This window comes from Melozone crissalis, unplaced genomic scaffold, assembly GCF_028551555.1.
Source record: "Melozone crissalis strain CALT ecotype California unplaced genomic scaffold, PUWL_Pcris_2 ptg000041l_1, whole genome shotgun sequence".
NCBI lineage: Eukaryota > Metazoa > Chordata > Aves > Passeriformes > Passerellidae > Melozone > Melozone crissalis.
Window position 1 is genome coordinate 452950 of NW_026535819.1, and position 25324 is coordinate 478273.

Genomic DNA, 25324 nt, shown 5'->3' on the forward strand with positions numbered 1-25324 from the left:
CCGGGGGATTCCCGGCAAGGCTCCAAGGCTGAGGTAATCATTGGTGGGTGTAGTGAGGCTCCCGCCTTTGGGAGGAGCAGGAGCAGCTCGGGGGGCACGGCTGGGCACACAGGCCGAGCTGCCTGGGGAGCAGCGGGCGGCGAGGCCAGCACGGCACTGCGGCCAGCACGGCACTGCGGCCAGCACGGCACTGCCAGCTCCGTCCCGGCCCCTCTGCCAGGAGATTCCCGGCCCCGCACAACAGGAGGTGCCAAGGCCCGGGAGGCATGCCCTGGCACCAGCACCTACCTGGCACCTGCAGTGCCCATGGCAGGAATTCTCCAGGCTCGGCAGCACGTGGGTTCAGTCTGGAGAGCTGAGGACACTGAGGGAGCAGTGGTGGGTGTGAAACCAAACAAGCCCAATGCTACAGACTACCAACAACCTCCCACAGCACAGGAGGCTCCCAGCCAGGAAACCTCCAACAAACACCGTGGGGACACGCAGGGACAGTCACAGGAAAAGTCTGACACAGTTTACTCCTATGGAACTACAGATATGAGGTGCTCCCTTAAGGGAAGACACCTACTACAACTATTCACACTTGAATTGTATCACGAAGTTCACACTCTACATCACTTTCTGGACTAACTTCTTGCCTTCCCATGATCAACACAGCAGAAAGCACAGCCTGGCCTGGGTGGCCACAAGTCACCTTGGCACATGACCAGCTTCTTGCCGTGAGGAATCCAGGAGGCAGCGTGTCACTAGGAATTCACATCAGAAGGCATATTTTACAGTAAGCAAACCCCTCACTGCTGCTTTTCTGTCTCTGTTGCAGATGTATAATAATTTGGCAAACTAACTTCTCCATCAGCCACAAGATTAAACTACCTAGAGACCAGTTTTGTTCTACAAATTCAGACAAGATAGCCAAGAACATCTGGTAAAGCTCTGCAAATTCGCTTCTGTTGCTTTCCACTGACTCCTCCCCTCCCCTTATGCTGCAGAAGGCTTCTCCTCAGCCAGACAACATCCACATCAGACACCCTGGACGTTTATTGCCTGGGCCAATTCTTCCACAGTCACCGCTCGGACAGGGAGGGAGATGCAGAGATGCAGGTACTGGCCATGGCACATGCCAGCATGGAGCGCTCACTGTAAGGATGCAAGGACCAGCCTTGCAATGAGCTGCCGTGAGTACTAAAGTCATGGAGCAGCCAATAAAACCTTCCAGTGGAAATGCTGACCTGACAGCCCTGGTCTCAGGAATTCAGCAGTGCAATAAAAAAAGCTTCCTCTGATCAGTGGACTGAGAAGTTGACACAGTCAACCACCCTGCATGGTGTCTCACTGTGCTTCCAAGCACTGGCTCTGAGCCCTCTCCCTTTTGGAACTGCCTAGTTTTGGAGCCTGAGAGCTCAGCTGGCTCTCAGCAGGTGCAGCTTTTTGTTCAGAACACCTTCATTGTGTTTGCCCCACAGGAACTGCATCTGTCCTGTCTGTGCATTTGAACCAGGCTGTCCCCGCAGCGCCGTGGTGCAGGACCACACCATGGAGAGCAAGCTCACCTCTCAAGGCTCCTTGCAGGTGAATCCTGAAGGAGCTTTGCTGGCCCAGTGTTAGAGAGGGAGAAGTAAGTATACAAATATATCCTGAAGATGTAGAGGCCTGTCCCAGCCGCGTATCCTGCCAGTGTTTCGAGTATCCAGTGTTTCCTGTGGGTCACTGCAGAGCAAGCTGAGCAAACCTAGCAGTTGGTATAAGTTCTAAAGCACTGATTTTCTCTTACAAAAGGGACTTGGAGCTCTGCACCCATTTTCCCAGATGAACCCAGGGAGTGTGGCACCGAGTGTGGGGCTCGTGGCTCTCAGAACCTGCTCCTTGCTGAGCCCCTGTTCGCTATGCAGGCAGCCCTGCCCTCCTGGGAAGAGGTGGCTCCAGGACGGGCTCCTGGCAGCTGCCTCTCAATCTCCCAGTGGCAGGCACTGCCCTGGAGCTCTGCAGACTGTGCTGCGCCCCGTGCAGCCCTCGTTCCTCCACCAGGAGCAGGGAAGGTCAGCTCTCATCCCAGAGCTATGGGCAATGCACTGCTGCAGATGGCTCCTGCCTACCTGCCGTGACCACTGAGCCACAGGAGAAGCTATAAACGGATGTCACAGAAAACTACAGAACAAATTACAAGCAGAAAAATAGAAAGACAAAAGATGGATGAGATGGGCACAGCACTACGGCACAGAGTGGATTTGAACTTGAAGTGAACCTGAGCCGAATGACCAAGCTGCCATGGTATGTTCATTTGTCAACGTCGGCATCATCAATCTGGCCTTTGTGAAGCCTGGCAGTGAGGTCTGGCTTTTCTTTACTGCAGGATAAATAACAACTAAAAATGGTGGTGCAAGCTCCAAGTAAACGAGCACTTCCAGGGGGTCACCCGAGGGCTCCAGAGCTGGTGCACAGCTTTAACTCTTTTGCCCAGGAATAATGCACATGCAACCAAATCGGCCTCTGCTCTCCAACCACATGGCCACTCTACAGACATAGCTCCAGAAAATTATTTACCTGATCAGAAGAAGCTGAAGCAAAGATCTGGACTCAGTTTGTCCCAAATGTATTTTGTGCTCTTCATCCCAGCAGTACAGTGTGGTGCCTTAAAACCAGAGATGAATCTTTGGACAAGAATTATTTTACTTATGTACAAATAAAAAATATTAGCTGACAGTACAAATACTGCTGTTAGTTACCACTCTGTGCAACTAGCAAATGCCAGATCAATCCAAGGGAGTGCAAAGTAGGTTGGGGCACATGTACGACCCAGGCTGAGAGCAACAGCACTGTTCCTGTTACCATGGCAATTGCATTTCAGTGGGGTCAGGGAATCAGTATTTTACAATACAAAAAATTGTACATTTTAACTCTTACTCCAAAATTGCCATTTTGCTGCCATGATGTATGTTTGTTCTACAGCAGAGACTTGAAAGAGCAGCACAGAGTCAGATGGGCACTTGTAAATAACTTATTACAGCAATGGACTTCTCCAAGACATGCGTTTGGCTTGGGAGCAAGCCCGGTCAGCGATCACAGGGAGGCAGAGGTCAGGGTTTAATGCATCCCGCTCTCATCCTGCGCCATGTCAGTCTTCAGTGCTTCCCCATGAGTGCCCAGGAAACAGGCACATCTCTTTTGTTTTAGCAGCTAGCAGGGAACACGTTAGAGAACTGTCTCAATGATGGGCAGGTGATGGCATCCCTGCTGTCAGCAGGTCCACAGGCAGCTTGGCTGGCGTCCGCCAGGGTGTCGCTGCCAGCATCCATCCATCCATCCAGAAACACAGGAGGCTTGCTGCCCTAGATCCGTATGGACACACGGACACCCTGTGCAAAGCGAAGGTGCTTCATCTCAGGACCTGCAGTGCACCTTGGGCACCCTGCCTGCCCGGCCAGCGCCCAGGGAGAGCCAGGGGCCCTGGCTCCCCCAGCCTAGGCAAATCCAGTGACCACAGTGGATCTGAGACCGATCCCAGCCACAGCAGAACTTTTGTGCCCAGACCGTGGCAGAGGGATTGGCATTCACTGCAGCTGGGTTCTGCACTGGCCTGGGTGCTGCAGGAGCCTCCTGCTGCAAGGTGTGGAGCGCCAAGCAGCTCCACAGCAGCTTGTGTGGCAGTACCCAGCCATGCCTTCCATTGCTCCTTTCAGGGGTAAGATCTCTCCATGCTCCGCAAGCTCCCGGCTGTGTTCGCAGAGGTTTGCTACAGCTCTGGATTCTGTGACTGTCCTGCAGCAGGGTTACAAAGTGGGGATGAGCAAGGTGCTGCCTCAGGCTCCCAGTCCTCAGTCCTGTACTCACGTGGAGAGGGGTGTGCGGCGGGGTGGGGGCGGCTGCCCAGGTGCCCGCGGTGGAGCGGTGTGTGCAGGGCGGTGCAGCGCGGCGTGGCTGGACACGGGGAGGCGCGGGATGGTTCCGGGGCTGTGTCCCGTGTCCTGCTCAGTAGTATGCACGCACACACGCTCCGGCCGCGGCCCTCAGGACGGCGGCACCGGCGGGCAGCGGGTGGGGCTGGGCGGCAGGCGGGCTGCCGCGCTCTGCTCCGTCCGGAAGCTGTAGTCGTACTGTGGGGCAAAGCAGAGAGAGGGAACTGCAGCACTGACCACACAACACTGCCCACACCTGTGCTGGGACGGTGTGAGAAGCAGAAAAATGAGAGAAAAACCTGGGCTGACAACAGCTGGCCCAGGTAGGGCCATGCCAGGTGAACCTGCTGGTACCACCTGAGCTCACATCAGTGACCTCCCCAGGCAGGGCTCACCCCCTCCCCAAAACCCCGCATTAACACAAATGTGACCACGCTCATCCTGTCCATAAAGCAGCTAGTCAGAAACATTCCCCCTGGCAAGTTTACTCAAGCTGCTACCATCAGAATTAACGTTTTTGGTTGGCAAGAGGGTGAAAGTCCCTACATTCACACCCCTTGGGCCCACGGTGTCACTGCAGACAGGGGACATCCCTCGCAGGCTGGCGTGCACTGTAGCAGTGCCATCTCGTGGCACGCTGTGAGCCGCACCCGCCGGCCCGCGGCCACCCGGCCGCTGCCAGGGCACCCCAGGACAGGCCGGGGTAGCGGTGGCTGTCCCGTGGCAGGCGGGTGGCCAAAGCAACACCATGTGTTGGGGCTACCGAGGCAGGAGCTGCCTGCGACCGACCGTGGCACACGCACTGCAACGGCCCCGTACACGGACTCTCCTCTATGCATCTCCCAGTGCCGCATTTGTGGCCTTTGGAATCTCACAAACACGTCCCCCTGTGTGCTCCTCACAGCCGGACCAGGACAAGGGATGTGCCGCCACCAGGGCGGTGGGGCAGCCATCAGCCATGCCGGTACCTGGCCCAGGGCCGTGCCAGCAGTACCAGGGCCGTGCCACTTCCACCCGACGCCGACCTCCTTTTGGTGCCGGCTCGGGAGGACACCGGCGCGACGCTGAGCTACGGGAGCCCCGCTCCTGCCGAGCGCACAGGGCCGGCCATGGCGATGGATCCCCGGCGAGGCGGCCAGGGGCCGGCAGGGGGCGCCGCGGCTTCGTGCCGGGCCGGGCGGGAACGGGGCACCCCGGCCTGTGCCCGGCCTGTGCCCGGGGCCTGTGCCCGGCCTGTACCGGGACTGTATCAGAGTCTGTGCCTGGCCTGTACCGGGCCTGTGCCCGGGGCCTGTGCCCGGCCTGTACCGGGACTGTGCCCGGGGCCTGTGCCCGGCCTGTACCGGGACTGTATCAGAGTCTGTGCCCGGCCTGTACCGGGCCTGTGCCCGGGGCCTGTGCCCGGCCTGTACCGGGACTGTATCAGAGTCTGTGCCTGGCCTGTACCGGGCCTGTGCCCGGGGCCTGTGCCCGGCCTGTACCGGGACTGTATCAGAGTCTGTGCCTGGCCTGTACCGGGCCTGTGCCCGGCCTGTACCGGGACTGTATCAGAGTCTGTGCCCAGGCGGTACTGGGGCTGTACCGGGGCTGTGCCCAGGCTGTACCAGAGCCTGTACCCAGGCTGTACCGGGTCTGTATCAGAGCCTGTAGCCAGGCTGTACCGGGTCCTGTACCCAGGCTGTACCCAGCCTGTACTGGAGCTGTGCCGGGGCTGTGCCCAGGTTACACCAGGGGCTGTATCAGAGTCTGTACCTGGGCTGTACCAGAGCCTGTATCCAGGCTGTACTGGGGGCTGTACCGGGGCCTGTACCAGAGCCTGTACCCAGGCTGTACCAGGGCTGTACAGGGGCCTGTACCCAGGCTGTACCAGGGCTGTACCAGAGCCTGTACCCAGGCTGTACCAGGGCTGTACCGGGGCCTGTACCCAGGCTGTACCAGGGCTGTACTGGGGCTGTATCAAAGCCTGCACCCAGGCTGTACTGGAGCTGTGCCGGGGCTGTGCCCAGGTTATACCAGGGGCTGTATCAGAGTCTGTACCCGGGCTGTACCGGGCCTTTACTCCCCGGGGCCGCACCTCCCTGTCGCGATGCTGCAGCCGCTGGCATGCAATAGGCCTCATTTTTCAACACCCAAACGCATAAAGATGTCAGCTCAAACTGTTTACTAATTAACACTTAAAAAGACACAAATTAGATATGCGTGGCTAAGAGCAATTATAATCAAGACGAATCTCTCCAGTCATTGGGGAACTGAGGAAACTCCTAATTGCTGGAACCAATGTTTTAAAATCTGAAATCATGCCAGTTAGCAAATATGTTCATTTAAAGAACATTTCATGTGACTGCACTCAGGAGAATTGACTACAAACATGCAAACAAGGAAAAATATTTCTGTGTAAAATTAAAATTTTAGGCTCTTCTAGATTTACAACTTCTTCATTAAATATATTTGCAAAAAGGAGCCCATGAAAACTTGTAGCAATTTAGTGGTTAAATGAACTGCCTTCCTTATCACTTTAAAAGGAATGATGAATATTGGATGCTGCCTTTACTAATCAGACTCTCTCTAGACTTTTTACACCACGCCAAGCGCACATGAAGACAGGGTGCACCCTGCCAGCGGCCAGCCCGCTGCCCTTGCTGCACAGCATCCACCACAGAGCGGGGAACAGGGACAGTGCCACCACCCTGGCTGCCACCTGCACCTGCCCAGGCGCCTGCTCAGTGATCTACCCTACCGAGGGCAGGCAGGGGTGAAGGACAAACCCCCAGAGCCCTGCTGGGAGACTGGCAGCAGCGCTGTCTGTCCTACATCCACCAAATTAGCCATGAAGTGATGGCATGTGCTGCTTACACCTGCACCTCACCACCTCTTCATAGCCCAGCTCTCTGAGCACTCCCCCGGGCACAGCTGTGCCATCCTGGGGCAACAAGAGCGGTTCAGGTGCAGTCCAGGATTTGCACCTATTTCCATCATTTTCCTGACAGGGTAGAGTCCTGAAATTCAGCTGCCTGCAGCTTGGAGGATGGATGCATACATCTGCAAATGCGGTGACAGAGAACAGTAATTCTTAGAATTCTTTGGGAATATTTTTTGCAAGGCATCTTGCTCCAGGGAGAATGTTCTGGCTGCTTTGGATATCCAGAAGATTTGCTGTAATGGTGCTATTGCTTGCAAGGGAAATAAAGCCATGCCGAAATTCACAATATTTATATGTGTAGCTCTCTATGTGCAGACAAGATGCTTCATCAAGGAATATGGGCTGCATAATCATACTTTTCATTACGCTGGAACGCACACAGCCTGCTACAGAGCAGGAGCTGTGGGAGAGCAGGCAGGTCTTGGCCTCTCCTCGCTGCCCACAGAAATGACTGCAGTGCTGGTGTCCCCACCCTCCACAGGCCTGCGAGGGCACAAGCAGGGCTGTGCAGCCCAGCCCTCCCCAGGCAGCCCCCGGGCCGCCAGACCTTTCCCACACCAGGCAACGCACAGAGATGATGCAGAAGCAAATTCAGCACCAGACGGATTCCCCGTGGCCAAAGGGACCATCTGCTCCCTGGCCAGCTCAGGGCAGGCGTGGGACAGCAGCCAGGCACGGGGAAGGGCTGCCAGCCCTGAGCACCCCCTGCTCCCAGGGTCCCTCCTGACAGACACTGCCAGTCCCAAACAGAGGGGCGGCATGTGTGCCACGTGGCAGACTGCAGTGCCCGAGGCAGTGGGTGCATCTGTCAGCCACTGGCCCTGTCAGGCAGCATCCTCAGATCCACCACTGCAGCCACTGCAGTCCCACGGGGCGCCTGCAAAACCCCTGCCAACTGGGCCTGACCATCTTCTGTACTTGGACAAAACTTTCAGGCACAAGAGGGTGGATCTGGGAGAGACACGAAAAGTATTTTCCATAAGGGAAGGGTTCTTAAAAACAAGTGAACACAGCCCTCATGATTTGCTCAGTGCCTGGCTGGCTACTTACCTCCTTTTCAATTTCTGCAAGGGTTTTGATTGTGATACCCAAGAGATCAACCGGCTGCATCTGGCAAGAAAGAAACAAAAATGTCAGATTCAGGGTCAGGGAGGGGGTGTCTGTTTGTTTGTTTGTTGTTTTGTTGTGTTTCAAGTCAGCAAACACTCCATCACTAGAGATTTAGAGGCACCATCTGTAAACACAGGCACGATCCTGTTCCTCGCTGCAGCAGGAGAGTGAACAGCAGACGGTGGGCTGGGGCTCCCCGCTCCAGCCCTGCTCTCCCTCAGCACGACAGCTGACACTCACCCTGGTGCTGCTCCGTGCGGGCAGGGTGGGTCTGCAGCACTGGACGGGTTCTGTGGCTGCAGCACGAGGCGTGAGCAGCACCAGCTGCAGGAAGCCCTGACCAAACTGACCATATGGTGGCAATGGTGTCTAAAGGATCCGCGGGGAGGATTAGCACAACCTAATATCTCTGCATTTGTCCTCACAGCAGGGACTTCAGATTTCTGGGAATAATGGCCCATAAACAACCCTCTCAGAAAGCAAGGGATGTGAAAAACCGCTGTCAGCAGGAAGAAGAAAGCAAAAAGCTGGAGCACTACTGAAAAATCAGACACAGCTGATGGCCCAGTGTTTGCCTTAACAGCTTCCTGTAAATTGATTTTTAAAAAGATGCTGCTTTAGGATCAGATGGATTTGGGAACTGATTTGGATGCTGAATCTTTGAGCTCTGGATCATGAACCTTACCAAGCACGGGTCCAGTGACACCCAGAGGTCACTCTGAACCAGGAGCAGCGTTTCTGTTTGGGGAAGCAGACGTGCCCTGCCGTGCAGGCAGCAGCGCCCGCTGCGGAGCAGGCACCACCAGTGCCCTCTGCAGCTCACCCGCAGCCAGGCAGGGCCCTGGGGCAGCTGATGGCACTGGAGTGCACTGTGCCATTACCACTGCCCCGAACTTCTGCAGGGACAGCAGGAAGTAGTAAAGCTGCTGGCACTATGCCATCCTCACAGCAGGTAAATGCAGGAGAGCTCATCTCTGCAGCTTTCTTTACAATCTATGCTAAGAAATTAGAAATGCTTTCAGCACCAGGGAGTCCCATTGCCATTCCTATTTTTGATGGTAATAAACCTTGAAATCCCAGGACAATTCAGTTTTAGAAGCAATCTGGAAAAAGCCTTTCCCATCTAACGGGCAGCTATTGTGACATGCAACCTTGGCCCATCTCAAGCACTGGGTATGTATTTGGCCCCACAACAGAGTAGCTCCCAGAAGCAGCTAATTTGTCTTGATGTTTTGTGATCGCTCCCCATGAAACAATGGATTTCAGACACTGGAGAACAACAAACTCACCCCTTCAGGAGCACAGGCAAATTTCTCCGAAATCATAAAAGGCACTCCATCCATTGCTGAAAAGGACAAGACATCACATGTGACGTTTCCAGCTGCCTTCTGACATGCAACTTCACACATTCCCAGTGACAGATCAAGTGTTCACAGCACTGACACATGACTGATTGCTCCCAAGCGTTACTGCCAGCCTTTTTCTCCCTCTAAACTGCCAGTGGTTTCTTTACATTTAAGACATAGCTGGGTCAGTCCCTACCAAGCCAGGAATCCAACAAATTCTCCTTGCTCTATCCATATACAATTTCATGGCCTCAATTTTGCATTTTCCAGTTTTGTGCAGCTGGCAAAGCAGGACAGTATTTGAAACTAGAAGGACACAACTTCTATTAATCGCCTCCTCAGCAAACCAGTTCAGCACGCGGTGGTGTCTGAGCAAGAGGATAAGGGACAGCTGGTTCAGGGGACTTGCAGCCCCCAAAGCAGTCACCACCACCACCTGTGTACCAAGCAGGTAAATGATGACAAACACCTGGGGCCAAGCACCCTCCCTGGCCTGGCTGCTGCTAGTGTAAACTCAACAGTGAGCAGCAGCTCAAACACTTGCAAACCACATCTGGAGGATGTAAACCAATGGAATATGAAGACAGACATGAGGACACGACACCACAGGCTCATGTCACATGGCCCAGCTTTTTCTGTAGCATAACCTTAATGGTACTCAGAGCACTGTTTGCCTTTATACCATCTTGTATATTCATCCTAGTGCAATGATGGTCAGTGTTTGTGTCTTGCTATCACCATGTCACAGGAGGCCTCCCGCAAGACGTGGCAGTACAAGGGAGACATTTTTAAAACATGTAACTCAGCAATTTGCATGGAAGACTGAAAAGGGCATGTTTCGAAGGCAGCTCACACCCCAGATACACCCCCTTAATTGCACTTACACCGTTAACATCTGAAGTCTTTAAATTTCAACTTTGAAAGAAATAAAACTTCAAATCAGAGCAAATTTAAGCCCTGAGAGGCCCTCCACTGATCCTCAAATAGGATTTTCTTTCAGAAAGCATCTGCACCCACAAACCCAGTGCTCCTCTGCTGTTTCTAACTTCTACAGCACCACTGAGTTACCATTGAGTAGACTCAGCCTTTTACATTGGCTTTGTCTATTTCCAATATAAAACCCCCCTCCACTGGAGTAATTTTGTTATCAAAGGTGCTGCGTGGCAGCCACAGCGCAAAGGAAAACAAAAGGAAACAGATGAAAAGCAGCATCACCAAACCCAGGAAGTTTTAAACCTGAAAGACCATCTGCACTTGTTATCCGACAGGAACCCCCTTTGATCAGCCACATGCCAGCCTCTGTAAAGCAATCTAAAGCCTGAGCCAGGGAGAGTGTGCATCCCCAGAGCGCCCGGCCCACCCGGAGCTCAGCGCACACAGCAAAGCAGCAGATAAAAGCAGGGTGAGCCAAAGGCTCTGCAGCGCAATTAGCGCTCTCCTAAACAAACGAGCTTCAACAGAGCTGTAATTAAGCAGGCCTGTAATTAAGTATATGCCCTTTATCATAACGATCATGCTTAAAAATGGCACGATGCATGGAAGTGTGTTATTAATGCTGCGCTCCCCAAGCGCGGGAGCGTGCGCGGAGCTGCCGTGTCAGGCCCGTCACCAGCCTGCTGCTAAAATGCATTAAAGGCAGAAAGCAGAAAACAAGGTGCTCATTCAGCGTCTCCTTTCTCAGCCAAGCTCCGGTGTCACGAGGGTTTAAATACCACCAGTTCTGGAACCTTTACAGAAACGAGGCCCTGGGCAGCCGCAGCCACCGCCTGCCCCAGCACCAGGAGGGCAGCAGCCCTCAGCCCTCACCCTCAGCCCGTGGCTCAGCTGGGCTCCAGGAGCCCTTGGGCCACGCAGGGGCTGCAGGCAGGCAGGGACAGCCCAGACAAGATGCATGGGGAGCAGCGCTCCCCCCTCGCGTCTGCTCTCCCCGAGCAAAGCAGATGCTCTGGGGGCGGGAGCCTCCTGTGCCCCCACCCCACCCGTGGGGTCCCCTGCCCGCAGGATGAGACACCCACTGCTGCTGCTGCCCAAGATGGGCTTTTTCCCACTCACGAGGACTGCAAGGGCGTGCTCTTCTCCCTCAAAACGAAACAAAATAAAATCGGGTTTCAGAAGGAAAACTGTTTCCAATGGCTGTTTGCTGCCTCCCAGGACCAGCTCCTTCCTGAGGGTCACAGCTAATTAACTCAGGCACTGCAATTAGTTAAAAGAGTTGAGAGGAGCCAGCAGGTAAACCAGCCTCGCAAAGCGCAGCCCCAAAGGACAGCGTTCCCATGCATCCCTGACAGCAGAAGGGATGCCTCGGTGAGGTGTAGTGGACGTGTCCCTTCATGGGTGCAGGACCACCGAACACACAACCGCTTCCACCTGCCGGCTGCTCCTGCACTGTGATTTACCAAGACCTGCTCTCCGGCTCTGGTGGGGAGGACACCAAAGCATGCTCTATAATTCAACTTGCTAGCTCGCTTAGAAATCCTCTCTTTAATCTGTGAAAGTATTGTCACCCTTCTCTAAGCACTCGAGAGATGCTGCCTTCTGTGCTGCAGACTCCAACTAAATCTCAGTTGTCAAATTAGTAATTCATCTTTCTTGAATAACTATATTTTTAGCCAAGCTACCAGATTTAAATAATCAGACCTGCCAATGCTACCCTAATTTAAACATGCTGACGAACTTTCACAGGCAGCATCAGCTAACATAATGAGTTTCTGGATGACAAAGAACTTCAGACGGTAGTTCTCTACACTACCCAGCGTAATAAGCACTTGTTCTTTTCTACAATGTGCACATAAAAGAGAAATCTAAATAATAGTTGCTGTAATTATCTTGAAAAATATGTGGTGATTAATGGTGATTATGAAAATCTGTATAATTGTTCGCTAACGCTCCAAAGATCAGATGTTCTCTTGAAGCAACCATCAGTGAAGAACTTGGAAACACAAAAGCTTCCAAGCTGTGTCCATGAGAGCGGGATGACCCGTGTGCCAGCTCAGCCCTCACCCTGCCGTGACCTCTGCCACAGGCTCCAGGATGTCCACCACGCGACACATGTGTCATTGTGGCTGAAAGCACCGAGTTCAACCTGTTATTTATGCAAATAATTAATTACTCTTGTATCCAACTCACAGTTTGTCATGACACATTAATGACTTGATAGACTTCTATGAACTAGTGAGCACAGGACAGCAGAGCGCTTTTATCGCCATTTAATTTAAAAATGATCCTGTGTGAAATTATCTAGTTGTGAGTGATGGAAGCATAAAGAACAGACTCAGCAAAGCTTCTTTTGGATCATTGCTTTATTAATGGTAACGTCAGGGAAATGAAAAATGCTAACATTGTCATATTTAACTCCTGGGTACAGATGAATCGCTGCCTCAGAGCCTGGCAGGCTCCGTTTGCACACTGCAGCGAGCGCTAATTCCTCACACCACGATGGTGGGGATACACAGCCACACAACAGTTTATACACCTGAACTCCCAAGGAAATAACAGCTGTTTCTGCATTAAATTCTCACCATAAGCTTTTATAGCTTTGGATTTCTATATTACTGTTTTTGCATCGCCTGTTACACTAGAATTTTCAATTTCTGATATTAAAAATATTTAAATAAATAAATAAATCCCTTGCAAAATGTTTTCCTGCATGACTGAAAATGAAGAACTGCTAATCCAAACCAACAAAAAACCCAACACTGAGTGCACTACTACCACCTTTAAAATTTAAATGACCTTAGATTTTAGAAAGGGCTTCCTCTAACGCTGCAGAACTGTTCCAATTTTCCCCAGACCTGAATGCTAACAGAGTGTTTATCCTTTACCAAGAAGAGTATTTCATAAACCAGCCTACAGCAACACCATAAAACCAGCAGAGCTCTCCTGCTTAGAGAAAACTTGATTTTCAGCTAAATGGCACCAGAGGAATCTGAAAGCAGATTCAGAATCAGGGGCTGGCACAGAGATTTAAACAGCAACCTGAACAGTAAATGTGTGTGTTCTTTGTGCTACAGTGCACCCAGGCCCATATGGAACCACACCAAATCACTGAGGGCGAAACCTCGGGGCCAAAACCAAAAGCAGCCTTTCCCGACAGCTCCTGCCAAGCCAGCTGCAACAGGGAACCTGCAGCTGTCCCAGCTGTGCTCCCCAGCTGCAGACACCAACCCCAACACGCACACAGCTTCGTTGTGTCGTACAGGGCAGCGCGGAGGGGCAGGCAGGGGCACAGGCAGGGGCACAGAGGGGTGCAGGCTCAGCTCTGCTGGCCCAAGGCAAGCATGAGCCCGAGCCCAAGCTCATGAAAGCCCCAGAGCACTCCATGTGGCTCCTGGGCAGCAGGAGCTGTCCCCAGGGCTGTTGAGGGAATGCCCAGCGCGGTGCCCGGCGCCCAGGCCTGGCCAGGCAGCAGGGTGGCAGCAGCACCAAGGCACCCAATGCCTGGCGCAGCGAGTGGGACAGCAGGGGCCTCCTGGGCTGGGGAAGGAACCTCTGCTTTGGGAAAGGTTTACAGCTTTCCTGTTCCTCTTGAAATGACTTTGATTAAAAAAACAGACCTGGACTAAATTTTCATTTTTGCTAATTTGATTGTCAGCCTTGATTTTCTTCGTTTCCTGCGTAGCTCATGTCATGGCACAATTAGTTCTTTACTGCTAAGATCAAGCCACGAAAACACTTGAAAAAGTACCCCTGGATTTGATTATTTTCTTTTTTAAATAAAGTGAAGGTTAAGTGCCGCATGGTGACGCCTAAGGAGCACCTCAGCACTGTGGCTCCATCAGCACCAGAGAACATGGAGAGACTTCAAACAAGCTCTTCAAATTGCAAGTGTTTAGGAGCTCTTGATTTTATTATTTTTTAATAAAATGTCCCCTTTGAAGTCTCTGCACCACACTAAACTTCAAAGATCACACCTTAGCATGTGCTGTTTCCAAGCCACAGCCCCTAATTAATTAGAGCAGAGCAGATACAAACCAGGGCACTCGCGTGGGGCTGAGGCAGAGCTGGGACAGGGCCCGCTTAGTGATGGGGAGGCAAAGGCAAAGGAAAGGCAAAGGGTAAAGGCAGGGACTCCTTCAGCATCTGCTCACGGCTGTGTGCTGAGGAGAAACCCAGACTCTTTTCCATTCCCTTCAGCTCTGGCTGTAAGGACAGACTCCTTGGAAGTCATTAAACGTGTAATGTCTGTCTGCACGGCCGGGCAGCGCAGGCTGCAGCAGCAGTTGCAAAAAGCATCTCGGGCAGCCCCACAATGGCCGCAGTGTTCCCTGGCCGGCAGCTGTAAATTCCTGCTGCTTGATGAGAGAAACATCCACACGGCTTCCAGGGCTGCGGGGCAGGGGCAGGGGGCATTAAATCCACGGGCTGCATATTGTTACAGTGTCTGGCCCCGGAAGCCTTTTCCTCAGCTGAGCCACCTGCGGTGTGCGGTGGATTTGCTGCCGCTGTGACAGTCCCAGGCTCCCAGACTCTCTGGACAGCAGCCGGGTCACTGCCAGGGCGGATGCTCACACTTGCAGTGCTGTGATCCTGCCCAGCAGCTCCCCACACTCTCCAGCAGTGCAGTGAGTGACCAACATCTGTCCCACAGGGCTCCCAGGGGAGACAAAGGTGCACGGTCCTCTCTTTACATGGTTTTGGTCTAAAAGACCCAAGTTATTTTTAACACACAGCAACTTTGTGTTTCCAATAAAGGCAGGAGAAAGAAACTAGATCAGCTGCCCTGACAGCACCATGCTCTCCATCCCGCAAGCATGCCTGCAAGTTAGTGGAATGGCTAGGAAGGAAGTGGGGATGGATAGCCACCTTCTGCCCTGGAGCTCACTGACACCCAGAACGCGCTCCCACCATCCCACGGAGCATCCACCCAGCCAGAAGAGCCTCGACACAGGCCCAAAGCTGGGTCTGCCGAGGATGGCACAGGGCACAGGCACGCAGCACTGCCCTGATGCAGGGACGGTCCCTGCGCCCAGGCTGGGTGGTGAAGGCCAGGGGAGGTGCCCTGCTGCCAACAGCCAGGCACGGGGCCACAGCCCTGCCTGGCCAAAAGCCCTTCTGCAGGAGGAGATCCACTGTGCCACGCAGGATCCACATCCTCTAACGGGACTTCATTTTTAAGTGCTCAAAAACATTACTGGAACCACATATTTCTATCAGGTAAATTTCATTTGCATATGCAAATGATATCCAAATACATAGCACCATTAATATGATCAGTAATTACATAATAATAGTCACCAATCTCCACACACATCAAACTTACAGTTTTGTAGCTATTAAGGAAACTGTGCTTTGTAATTAAGATAATCCTCATTTCCAGATGCTAATTAACTATATAATAATTAGCTTCTTTTGCTAATGCAAATGAAGTATTTTCATCCTTATTGGTAAAAGAGTTGCTTATCACTTAAAAAAGAGACAACCTAGAAATAATCCCTCCTCCTCCTTAAAGGTGAAAAGGTAACTCCATTTTTATCAGTCTCATTTGTGAATGTAAATTAGCCCTGATTAATCAAATCACAGATTAATGTGCCCATCCTGTAGCACGGCCAGTGCCTGGCGTGGCCCCCAGCCCTCTGCCCGTGGCCCAGAGCAGCCCCCAGCTCCTTTCCGCTGGTGCTGGCACTGCAGAGCCCCCAGCCCGGGCACCAGCCCCCGCAGGGACACACGGTGCCACCCAGCCAGCCGAGAGCGCCAGGAGCTGTGCCAGCCTGTGGCTGTGCCACCAGCCTGGGCGGGGGCAGCGCTGCCAGCCTGTGGCTGTGCCACCAGCCTGGGCGGGGGCAGCGGTGGCAGGTGCCAGTGGCAGCGCTGCCACGCCACCGCGGCACGGGCCGGCCTGGCGCAGCGCATTCATCATCTGCTAAACCAATCCACCCACTCTGCACCACCATTTGTCATTAATTATGCTAATCAGCACACCATTACTCTCCGATGACACCACGGCACTTATTAGCCAGTTATGGTTTCTCAAAAGCACAGCTCATTGTGTATGTGAGTGCTGCGCCTGCATTAGCCTACAGGGAAGAAATGTCCAATTATGAAAAGAAAAAATTTGCTATTATCTCCCTCTAACAAACCAATTTAGTAATTATAAAAGTCTCTGAACTCAGAAGGATTTGTTAAGAAGAGCTGAGTGATGAAACCAGAGAATTTTCTTTGCAATAACTTTCTGAGTTGGAATTGAAGTGACAAGAGAGAATGAGCAGTTTTTATTATCTTAATTACAACTCTTGCATCTTCACTTTAGATGATCAAAAAGCAGAATTTATCTAAACACAGGCCCATATTTGGCTCTTCCATTAACCCATCTGATTAGTTTATTTTAACAGATATGCACCAAACGTGTGTACGCGTCACAGACCCCGAGACGGGCCTGGCCAGTTCCCAACGCGCAGCTCTGAAGCGCTGGATGTTGGATGCAGCAGCTGCGCACGCAGAGGCACCCGCGCAGAGGCACCCGCGCAGAGGCACCCATGCAGAGGCACCCACTCAAAGGCACCCACACAGAGGCACCCACGCAGAGGCACCCATGCAGAGGCACACACACAAAGGCACCCACGCAGAGGCACCCATGCAGAGGCACCCACACAAAGGCACCCACGCAGAGGCACCCACGCAGAGGCACCCATGCAGAGGCACACACACAAAGGCACCCACGCAGAGGCACCCATGCAGAGGCACCCACGCAGAGGCACCCACACAGAGGCACCCACGCAGAGGCACCCACGCAGAGGCACCCACACAAAGGCACCCACGCAGAGGCACCCACGCAGAGGCACCCATGCAGAGGCACCCACACAGAGGCACCCACCAGGGTGGGGACACCATCCCAGGAGCAGGGACACCGCCCCATGCTGACACAGCTAAAGGGATGGAGCCAGGCCCTGGAGAGCCCCTGGAACACTGGCTTTGTTGGAACACCCAATTCCTCCACAGTTCCTATGTTGATCTGCTCACTGCAAGGATACACCACTGGTTTTAGAAGCTTAATATGTGTTAAGAGCTCATTAATATCATCAGAGTAAATGGGCCTATTAAAACATCTTTAAGCAATATCTGAACATACATCTCCCTAAACTATATTTAATGACTGTACTTAAGATACATTATATGAAAGTCTTAATGAGACATTAGATAGCATTTTGAAGATTAAAATTAGAGAATCCACATAAAGTCTGTCCACTTAATTTAGCCTTAAGCTACACTGATGAAATACATTACCACCAAATTATTACTTCATTAGAACAAATATTTTCTAATAATTTCTGATTTATGCCATTAGTTGTCTCCATATATATTATATATTCGTATCTATATGGACATATAAAAGTATACACACAACAATTTTCTAGTTCAAGAGGAGATGGGAGAAATCTGAGCTTTCTAACAGCTGAGCTAATTACTTGTCTTTTTTTTCTATTGAGTTAAAGATATGGAGTATTCATAACAGTCCATTTGTGGTGCCCCCACTTATCCATGAACCACAAGGTCATTTTTTAAACATTTGCTGTTTTGCTTTTCAAGGATCAGTAAGATGCCTTGGGCCTGGCATGCAGGGATGCTGCCTCTGTGCCCTCTGCAGAGGGGGAGGCTGGTGCCAGTGCAGCCCCCGGCGGGTGCCAGCCCAGGGCTGAGCAGGAGCCCTGTCCTTGTGGCGCAGAGAGGGCTGGCACCCACCAGAATGACCCAGGGCCTGGCAGGACCCGTGGGCACCTGCAGCACTGCCCATGGCACCGTCCCTGCTGCTCTGCCCAGGGACGGGCACCCACCCTGGGCCCTGCCCTACGACAGCCACAACTGAGGCACTGCCAAAACAGACGGCAATAAACTTATTAGCAAGAGGGTTTCGTGTGTGGCTTATTTTGTATAAACAGCTTTTCATTAGATAAATGAAGCCCAACAACCTTTACAAATGTTTTCAATTACGAAATGGTGCCATTGAGATATCTGGATGGTGATAATCAGGGAAAACACCAGTGACATCTCCTGCTCGGAGCTGGAACGCGCTGCCTGCGTGGCTGCTCCTCCCAGTGCCATCCCACCCGGCCACGCCAGGCAGGTGCTGACTCCTGCTTCATTTGATGCAATCTGTAGCAGCAAGACTATTTACATTTATTCTGCCCGAGCCTTCTATCCAAAAGAGCAAACATCTCATTGTAACAATTTTGCATTTTTAACTGCGCGAATTAAGCATTCTTCATAAATAACAGCCTGGTTTGCTGCACTGCAACTCCTTTTTATTAGCGGCACAGAAATGCACAATGAGCAACGTGTTCTATTATTCTTTGTCAAATCACAGAATGCTACATTAGAATAACTCTGCTGGTCAATGTAATATAGTAGATTAAATTCAACTTCTGTGCAAAACCCACTGTAAAACAGCATGATAAGAAGGCTATAAAAAATTTAATTTTACTCCAAACTCCATCAGAAAAAAAAAAATGGTGTGAAAAGTAATTTTGCATAATCAGTACACGCCATCTGGAACAATTAACTGATTTCTATAGAACTATGAGGATCAGTCATATCTGCTTATTAAAGATCAGAAATTATACAAGTAATAAATCCTTGAAAAAACTAAGCGTACTCCTGCCTGTCAATGCTATTTTAACTTCAAATACTGAAGAACGCCTGATAAGGCTGAAAAGAAGAGATTAATATATGCAAATTACATCCAGCATTTAAAATCCCCAACAACTGTCTCTGGTTTTCTGTCCCTTATTGCTGCCTTTATGTTTTATTCATACACCAACTCACCTGTCACTTCATAAGCTATAATATTATGGGGGGTATTATTAAACAGCATAAAGCCAAGCTTTAATTGGAAAGCTTCATTGCATTTTCCAATTATTTGGAGTAAATTAAAAGCAGATGCACATAGTTTAATAAGGAGTCTAATATCAGTTCCGGGAAATCAAAATTCATTGTCATTACTATGCTGTGATAGTTTTGCAAACTGTACTCAATTTTGGAGGTTTTGAAAAGAAAATCTGTCTCTGCAATCTGTTAATTGTCATTCGGTTAATAACTGTTTAAATATCCAAACCTCTGAGCAGCTCCCTATTTAAAAAAAAATTAAACTCTGGCACTCGGCAAAGCAAAACAAACACAGTGCAGGCCACCCCAAGGTTGTGCTCCATGGGAACGGCACCAGTCCCACAAGCTCATCCTCTTCATCAGCCCCTGGTGCTGTGGGGTGAGGGCACCCCTGTCCTGGGACCCCTCAAAGGGTTCACCCTGCCCTCCATCAGCCCCTGGCCTTCACCCCGTGCTGCTGTGGGGCATGCAGGGCAAGGACAAACCTGGGGTCCCTGCCCTCCATCGCCCCGCTGCGGATGTGCCGCCAGCCGGTGCCCGGTACCCCTGCTCATCCACGATTTATGGATCCAGGCTTAGAGCAGATAACCCTCTCAGCAGCCTCCCTGAAGGTGACGTGCGAGCTGGGGAGCGCGGGTGAGGCCCGCGTGCCCCAGCAGAGGGACAGGGCTCCCATGCCCGCCTGCCGTGCCAAAGGGAGCCAGACCAGCGAGGGCAGGGCAGCAGCCAGCCAGGGCTCCACCGCCCCTGCCAGCACACGGCAGGAGCAGAGGAAAACAGCAAAGGCATTCTGGGCAACAGCAGGTTCATCAAAAAACTGTCTGCCTTAAAAATGTCACCGGGGACAGAACTCATGGCTCCATCATCCCCATTTGGGGCTGGGGCCCCAGCACAGCCTGGTAACGTGGGGCACGCTGACAGAGCACACCAAAAGGGTCTGCACACCACGGATGGTATAATTTCATAGGAAACACACTTTTTGTATCTCATTAAGTATAGTATTAAGTAACACACTTCCCTTTCTGAAATATGCAGCTGCAGCATTTTACATGAGACTCCAGCCTCCCTGAACTGCTGGATATTAATAGAGTCTTTCATAGCTGGAAGATTATCCAGGTCTCTTAGTCCAAAGACTGGAAATTGCAATAGGGTAAAGAACAGGCTGACTTTAATCTCAGCTTCAGGAAGGAGGTTTCAATGCAGAATAAAGCTTGTGTCACAACTTGTCTGGCTTTTGGACCATCCTGATTAAAATTCAGTATCACAAAATATATATTTAGTTACGCTTCTACTCTTAAAAAGCACGAAGACCTTAAGTGAAGGGATGGGGACCAACAGTAGGATGCAGCACAGGACCTTCCCTTCCAAGACTGGGGGTTTCAAAACCCTTGAACATTAGAGGCAATCGCAGAACCACCAGGAACTGTGCTAGAAGATGAAGATAAAAGCAATCCTTGTGCACTGATCCAAAGAATAGAATCTCCCTTTTTTTTCAGAATTACCTGTTTTAGTGAAGTAAATACACTGTGACAAGTGCATAATTTAATTATCTACAAAAATAATGAAGCAAAACAATAGTTTGTAGAAATAAATTATTAACCTCTGATTAAAACACCTGTCCTTCTATACACAGAAGAGAGATGTGTCTTTTCAAAGGAAACAGACAAGTAAGGAAGTGGCACATGTGGCCACTTGACCTGGCATTTTGCAACAAGAAGGAAGTTGACACATGGGCACTGAAATATAACAACATCTGAATTTAGAAAGAGCTCTGAAAGAGACTTTTGTCACTACCAAAGTACAAAAGAAAAACAATGAGGGGGACGGGGGAGCGGGTACCCGAAGGCATTTCCAAGTGAGCCCCTCCCGTGCAGGAGGAATCAAAGTTTGCCTCGGGAGCAGTGTGAGAAGCAAACGCTTCCCACGGCCCTGCCCAGGGAGGCGGCACCTGCCCCCGCAGGGAGCCCCAGCCCGCAGCAGGAAAAGCAGCTCCGTTTCCTTCCCAGGAACCCACTGGCTTTGATATTTTTCCAGACCATTAACATCAGTTTGCAGTCTCTCTGCTGCCTCCAGAGAGCTGGATTAGAAACCTGCGTGGAGTGATCGCCAAACGCCGCCGCAGCGCCTGCAGGAGCAGCCCATCCTGGTGCAGACCAGCCCAGCTCAGCTCCACTCGTGCCACGCCAGGGCCTGGCTCACCTGGCCCACCTGGCCCCGGCTGGGCTGCCCAGGCTGAGACCCTCTGCCCTGCCCTGGGGCTCTGCCCTGCGCTTCCTGCTGGCAACGCTCACCTGTGAGACCCAGCAGTGGAACTGCACCGGAGCCTCTGCCCACCAATGCTTCCCTCTCCAAACTCAGACCACACTTTGCTCTGACCTTTCACACAAAGTGTCTGAAAGAGGGCAATAAATATTTAAATATAAAAAACTACCTCAATATAAATATAATAAATACCCATTTAAGTAAATATTTACCTCCCTAAGGTAATAAATACTGGTGTGTGACTCCAAAATAAACAAGCCAGAGGTGTGGAGCAACTGGCACTGCAAGAGCCGCACAGGGAAACCTCCTCCTTCACGGCATGCTGGCACACACACTGCAGCCAACACTGCGCTGGCAGCCGGCCGCGCTTCCCTTCCCTGCTCAGCCCGGCCTCTCACAGGAAAACACCTCACACAGTCACTTGAGATGGATCAATGAAGGGTTTAAAGACCACAAAGCAGCACCTTCAAGGTAGGAAATACATGTAAAGGCATCTCAGCCTCAAATGACTGCTGGAAAACCCACGGCTCCTCAGCAAAACAAACAGCGAGTGCTGCGGTCTCGGTCACAGCACGGGCGTTCCTTTATCAGAAGATAAAGCGTGCTATGCTTTTTGGGATCTGACATCTAAGCTCCAACCCATGGCTTAGACACGGCTTCTTTCCTCTTAAAGGGAATGAAAACCTTCACCTGCAGCTCAGCAAGGTCCTGAACGGAACTGAGAATGCTCCGGGTAGTGAGAGACGCTGCACTTCTGGATCCTGCTTTATTTCTAAGGATTAACATGACTTGAGCATGGATGCCCAAACTTATGGATGACATATTAGTACATCCAGGTAACATAATTTCTTAAGGTACTTACACAATTTTGACAACACAATTTCTATCCTAATCAGAGAACAGGCCAAGAGAGGGGGCGAGATTGTTCTGGAGTCAAATTACACAAACTTGTCTGCTGCTGCCCCAAAACACATCTATCTGTAATACAATGCTGAAGATGGCTACAGGGAAATCTGTTCAGCAGAATGCACAGATCACCAGCAGCAAGGGCTGGAATTCACTGCTTAGTAACTTCAGAGTGCTGCTGTGGTGTTAGACCCCATCCAATTAAGTGAGGCCTGCAGAATATTTACATTCCTACATCTCTTGGTTCCTGAAAGGGTTAAAGCTTATTATTAGCATATAATTTACAGGTCCCTTCTCCCAGGAAAGAAATAATGCACGGTAAATGCCACATTCATTTTAATAATACATGTTACAGTCTGTGCCCAACATCTGCACAAAGGTAGAGCAGACAGATTTTTTTGACATGTCCCACTCTGCCATTGAAACACAGGCTTTTTGTTTTGTAAGTGATGGAAGGTTTAATCAAGAAAGCAGGCAATTCATCAATCGAAACAAGGCTGCTCACACTGCCCTGACAGCACACACATGGTTTTATACAGAAGAAACCTGGCCACCTGTCAGCAGCACCTTTTACATCAGGATATACAAATACACTGGGTGATCAATCCTCCAGCTCTTCCCATTCATTTCTTCATTTTCTTATTGTATTTTTCTTTATGCTAGATGTTGCCCTCATTCTCTGCAGGGATAGATGGGAGACAAGGCAGGCTATGGCTGTTTATACACTATCATAAAAATTTATATACCCTTAGAGTGACTTATTTCCCTTCTATTTGAGTACCATTATTATAAATAATTTTTCACTTCATTGAGGAATTTTCCCTGTATGTTATTATCTGTGCCTGCCTGCGAGGGCTGCCTCTCCCTCACTGTGCTTGTGCCTCTGATAAGCCAAAGCAATATGCTGGCAGAAGATGCTCAAGTCTGAAATGAAGGCAGTATGTAGTCACAACAACATCTTAATTAAACTGAAGGCCATGAGGAAAGACTGTGCTGTGAAATACTGAGCCATGTCTGTCAACAGGTCTCTCTGCAGCAAGGCATTCTTCTTCCAGCAGCTGCCTGCCCCAGCATGCACATTAAACCTGGCAGCTCCTCAGCATCCTGCTCCCAGCAGCACCCACAGACGTTCTGCACATCACAAACCCTAATTCTGCCTTTGGTCTGGGTGCATGGCACGGGGAGGGACGAGGGAGGCTGCTGGGCACGAGGACGATGCCAGCAGTGCCAGTGCTGCACTGCCGTGGGTCGTGACAGGCTCTGGGCACCGCTTCTCTATCGGCACCCTGCCAGGGTCTCACTTAGGAGTATATGCCAAGAGAAGTCTCCTTAACCTTCAGGTCACCCAGTGTGTCATGGCCAAGACCGGCAAGGACAAAAGAATGGTTAAAAATTGTAATTACAGCTTTCAGGACCATTTTTTCATTGAGTCCAGTTTTGTGCAAACAACAATTGCACTACACAGCCCAAGGGGTAATGGGCAGTTCCAGTGAGGATACAGTCATTCTGCCAAAATATATTTGAGATACAAAGTAGAATCGACAGCCAAAATTCATTTTACCTTCCCCAAACATGCTGAACCACAGCTGGAAGTGTTGCTTTCATCAAGTACTGAGAAAATCTTGGATGTCTATAGAGAGCAAAGAGAGACCAAGCTGCAGCTCTTCATCCTACCCCCATGCCAGCCCTCCCTTCCCAAGCAGCTCCTCCTGCGCCCACAGCAGACTGAGGCCATACTGAAAGGGGAAGAGACTGCTCCTAATGGTTTTTGTTTTCCTCAGCAGCCCCAAGAACCCCTGTTCTGACCTGGGAGCCCAGAGAGTGAGCCGTGCCCGCAGGGCTGTGCCCAGGCAGAGAGGCACCCTGTGCGTGCCGAGGCCCAGCTCCATCATCCAGCACACATCCTGCAGCACCAGCTCGCTCGGGGAGCCCTGGCAGCAGCCCAGGCGTGGCAGCCTGCTCCTAAATCTCCTGTTGCCATGGCACTGCAGCAGCACTGCAGAGAGCCCAGACGAACAGGAAACTCGGCAATGGCTCCCAGAGCGTGTCTGGGGACCAGTCCACCCCGCAAGGCTCGAGCACACAAAGAGAGCACGCGGCACCTCGCTGCAGCTGCTGACAAGGCAGCCGTGGGCAGGAGCCGTGCACCAAAATCCTGTCAGTGCACAGCACGTGTCAAATGACAAGACCCTTTCTCTGGAAAGAACTCACAGCTGTAATAGCCATTACAACACACGCACAACTCATAACAGTGTTTCTGGAGGAGAATGTGCAATTGGAGGAAAAATAAAGAGTTATACTTGAAAATGTGCTCAAGTAAACATGAAGAACTAATGCTCTGCCCAGTTCTACAAGGCCTTGTTTTGTGCTTTGCCTGTAAGGATCTGGTAAAGTGCTCAGGCTCTCTGTAAAGCAGGCGCCTCCTCGGGCTGCTCCACGAGCAGAGGCCACACATCCTGCAGCAAGGGCAGCCCCACCAACACCACACAGAGCTGCTGCAGTTGGCGCCTTCCCAGAGAGAAAGCACAGCTTCCCATCCCCATGCAGAATTGTCTCCTGTGAACACAGGAATACACCTTCCCTCACATTTCCAAATGTATTAGGGCAGGAGAGTAACAAGAAAAACGAGGACTGACAAGGATTATGCATTCTTACATTCTATCTCTTTGGGAACTTGAAGCTGCAGTTTCAGGCAGAGATTACCTTTTAAATAACCCTTTGATTATGGTACATGAATTAATGCCATGTTCCCATGTTGCAAGTGTCACTCACTATTAATAGGAGGGACCTGTGAATGGTACATTTTTGCCATCTTCTCTTCCCTGATTATGCACAAGGAGTTTCAACTGCACAACCAGCCCACTGAACCAACTGCTGAATTTCCAAACTGTCCTAAAATCTCCTTCAGCCAGATGACGGGACTAGACTTTCATTAGGCTTTGACAGAGTCAGGTTTAAATCCAGTATCTTTCTCCTCTTGCAAAAACAACATGACAGAGCAAACCCTGTGCTAAGTGTGATTCCGCCACGGCTATGACAATATTTGCTCAGGTGCAATAGCACTCCAGCAA

At 51.0% G+C, this 25324-nt stretch overlaps 1 protein-coding gene across 5 annotated transcripts in view; it reads right to left on the reverse strand.

Moving 5' to 3' along the window:
* Positions 1–854: 854 nt before the first annotated feature.
* MVB12B (multivesicular body subunit 12B) overlaps positions 855–25324 on the reverse strand; it is a 53955-nt gene continuing 29485 nt past the window's right edge. For all 5 annotated transcript variants that reach the window (XM_054284158.1, XM_054284155.1, XM_054284154.1 and 2 more), the window contains 3 exons: positions 9213–9268; positions 7864–7923; positions 855–4091 (listed from right to left, as the gene is read on the reverse strand). In XM_054284158.1, the coding sequence (XP_054140133.1) occupies positions 4005–4091; positions 7864–7923; positions 9213–9268 (203 nt within the window). In that variant the 3' untranslated portion in view covers positions 855–4004. The remainder of the gene's footprint in view (positions 4092–7863; positions 7924–9212; positions 9269–25324) is intronic.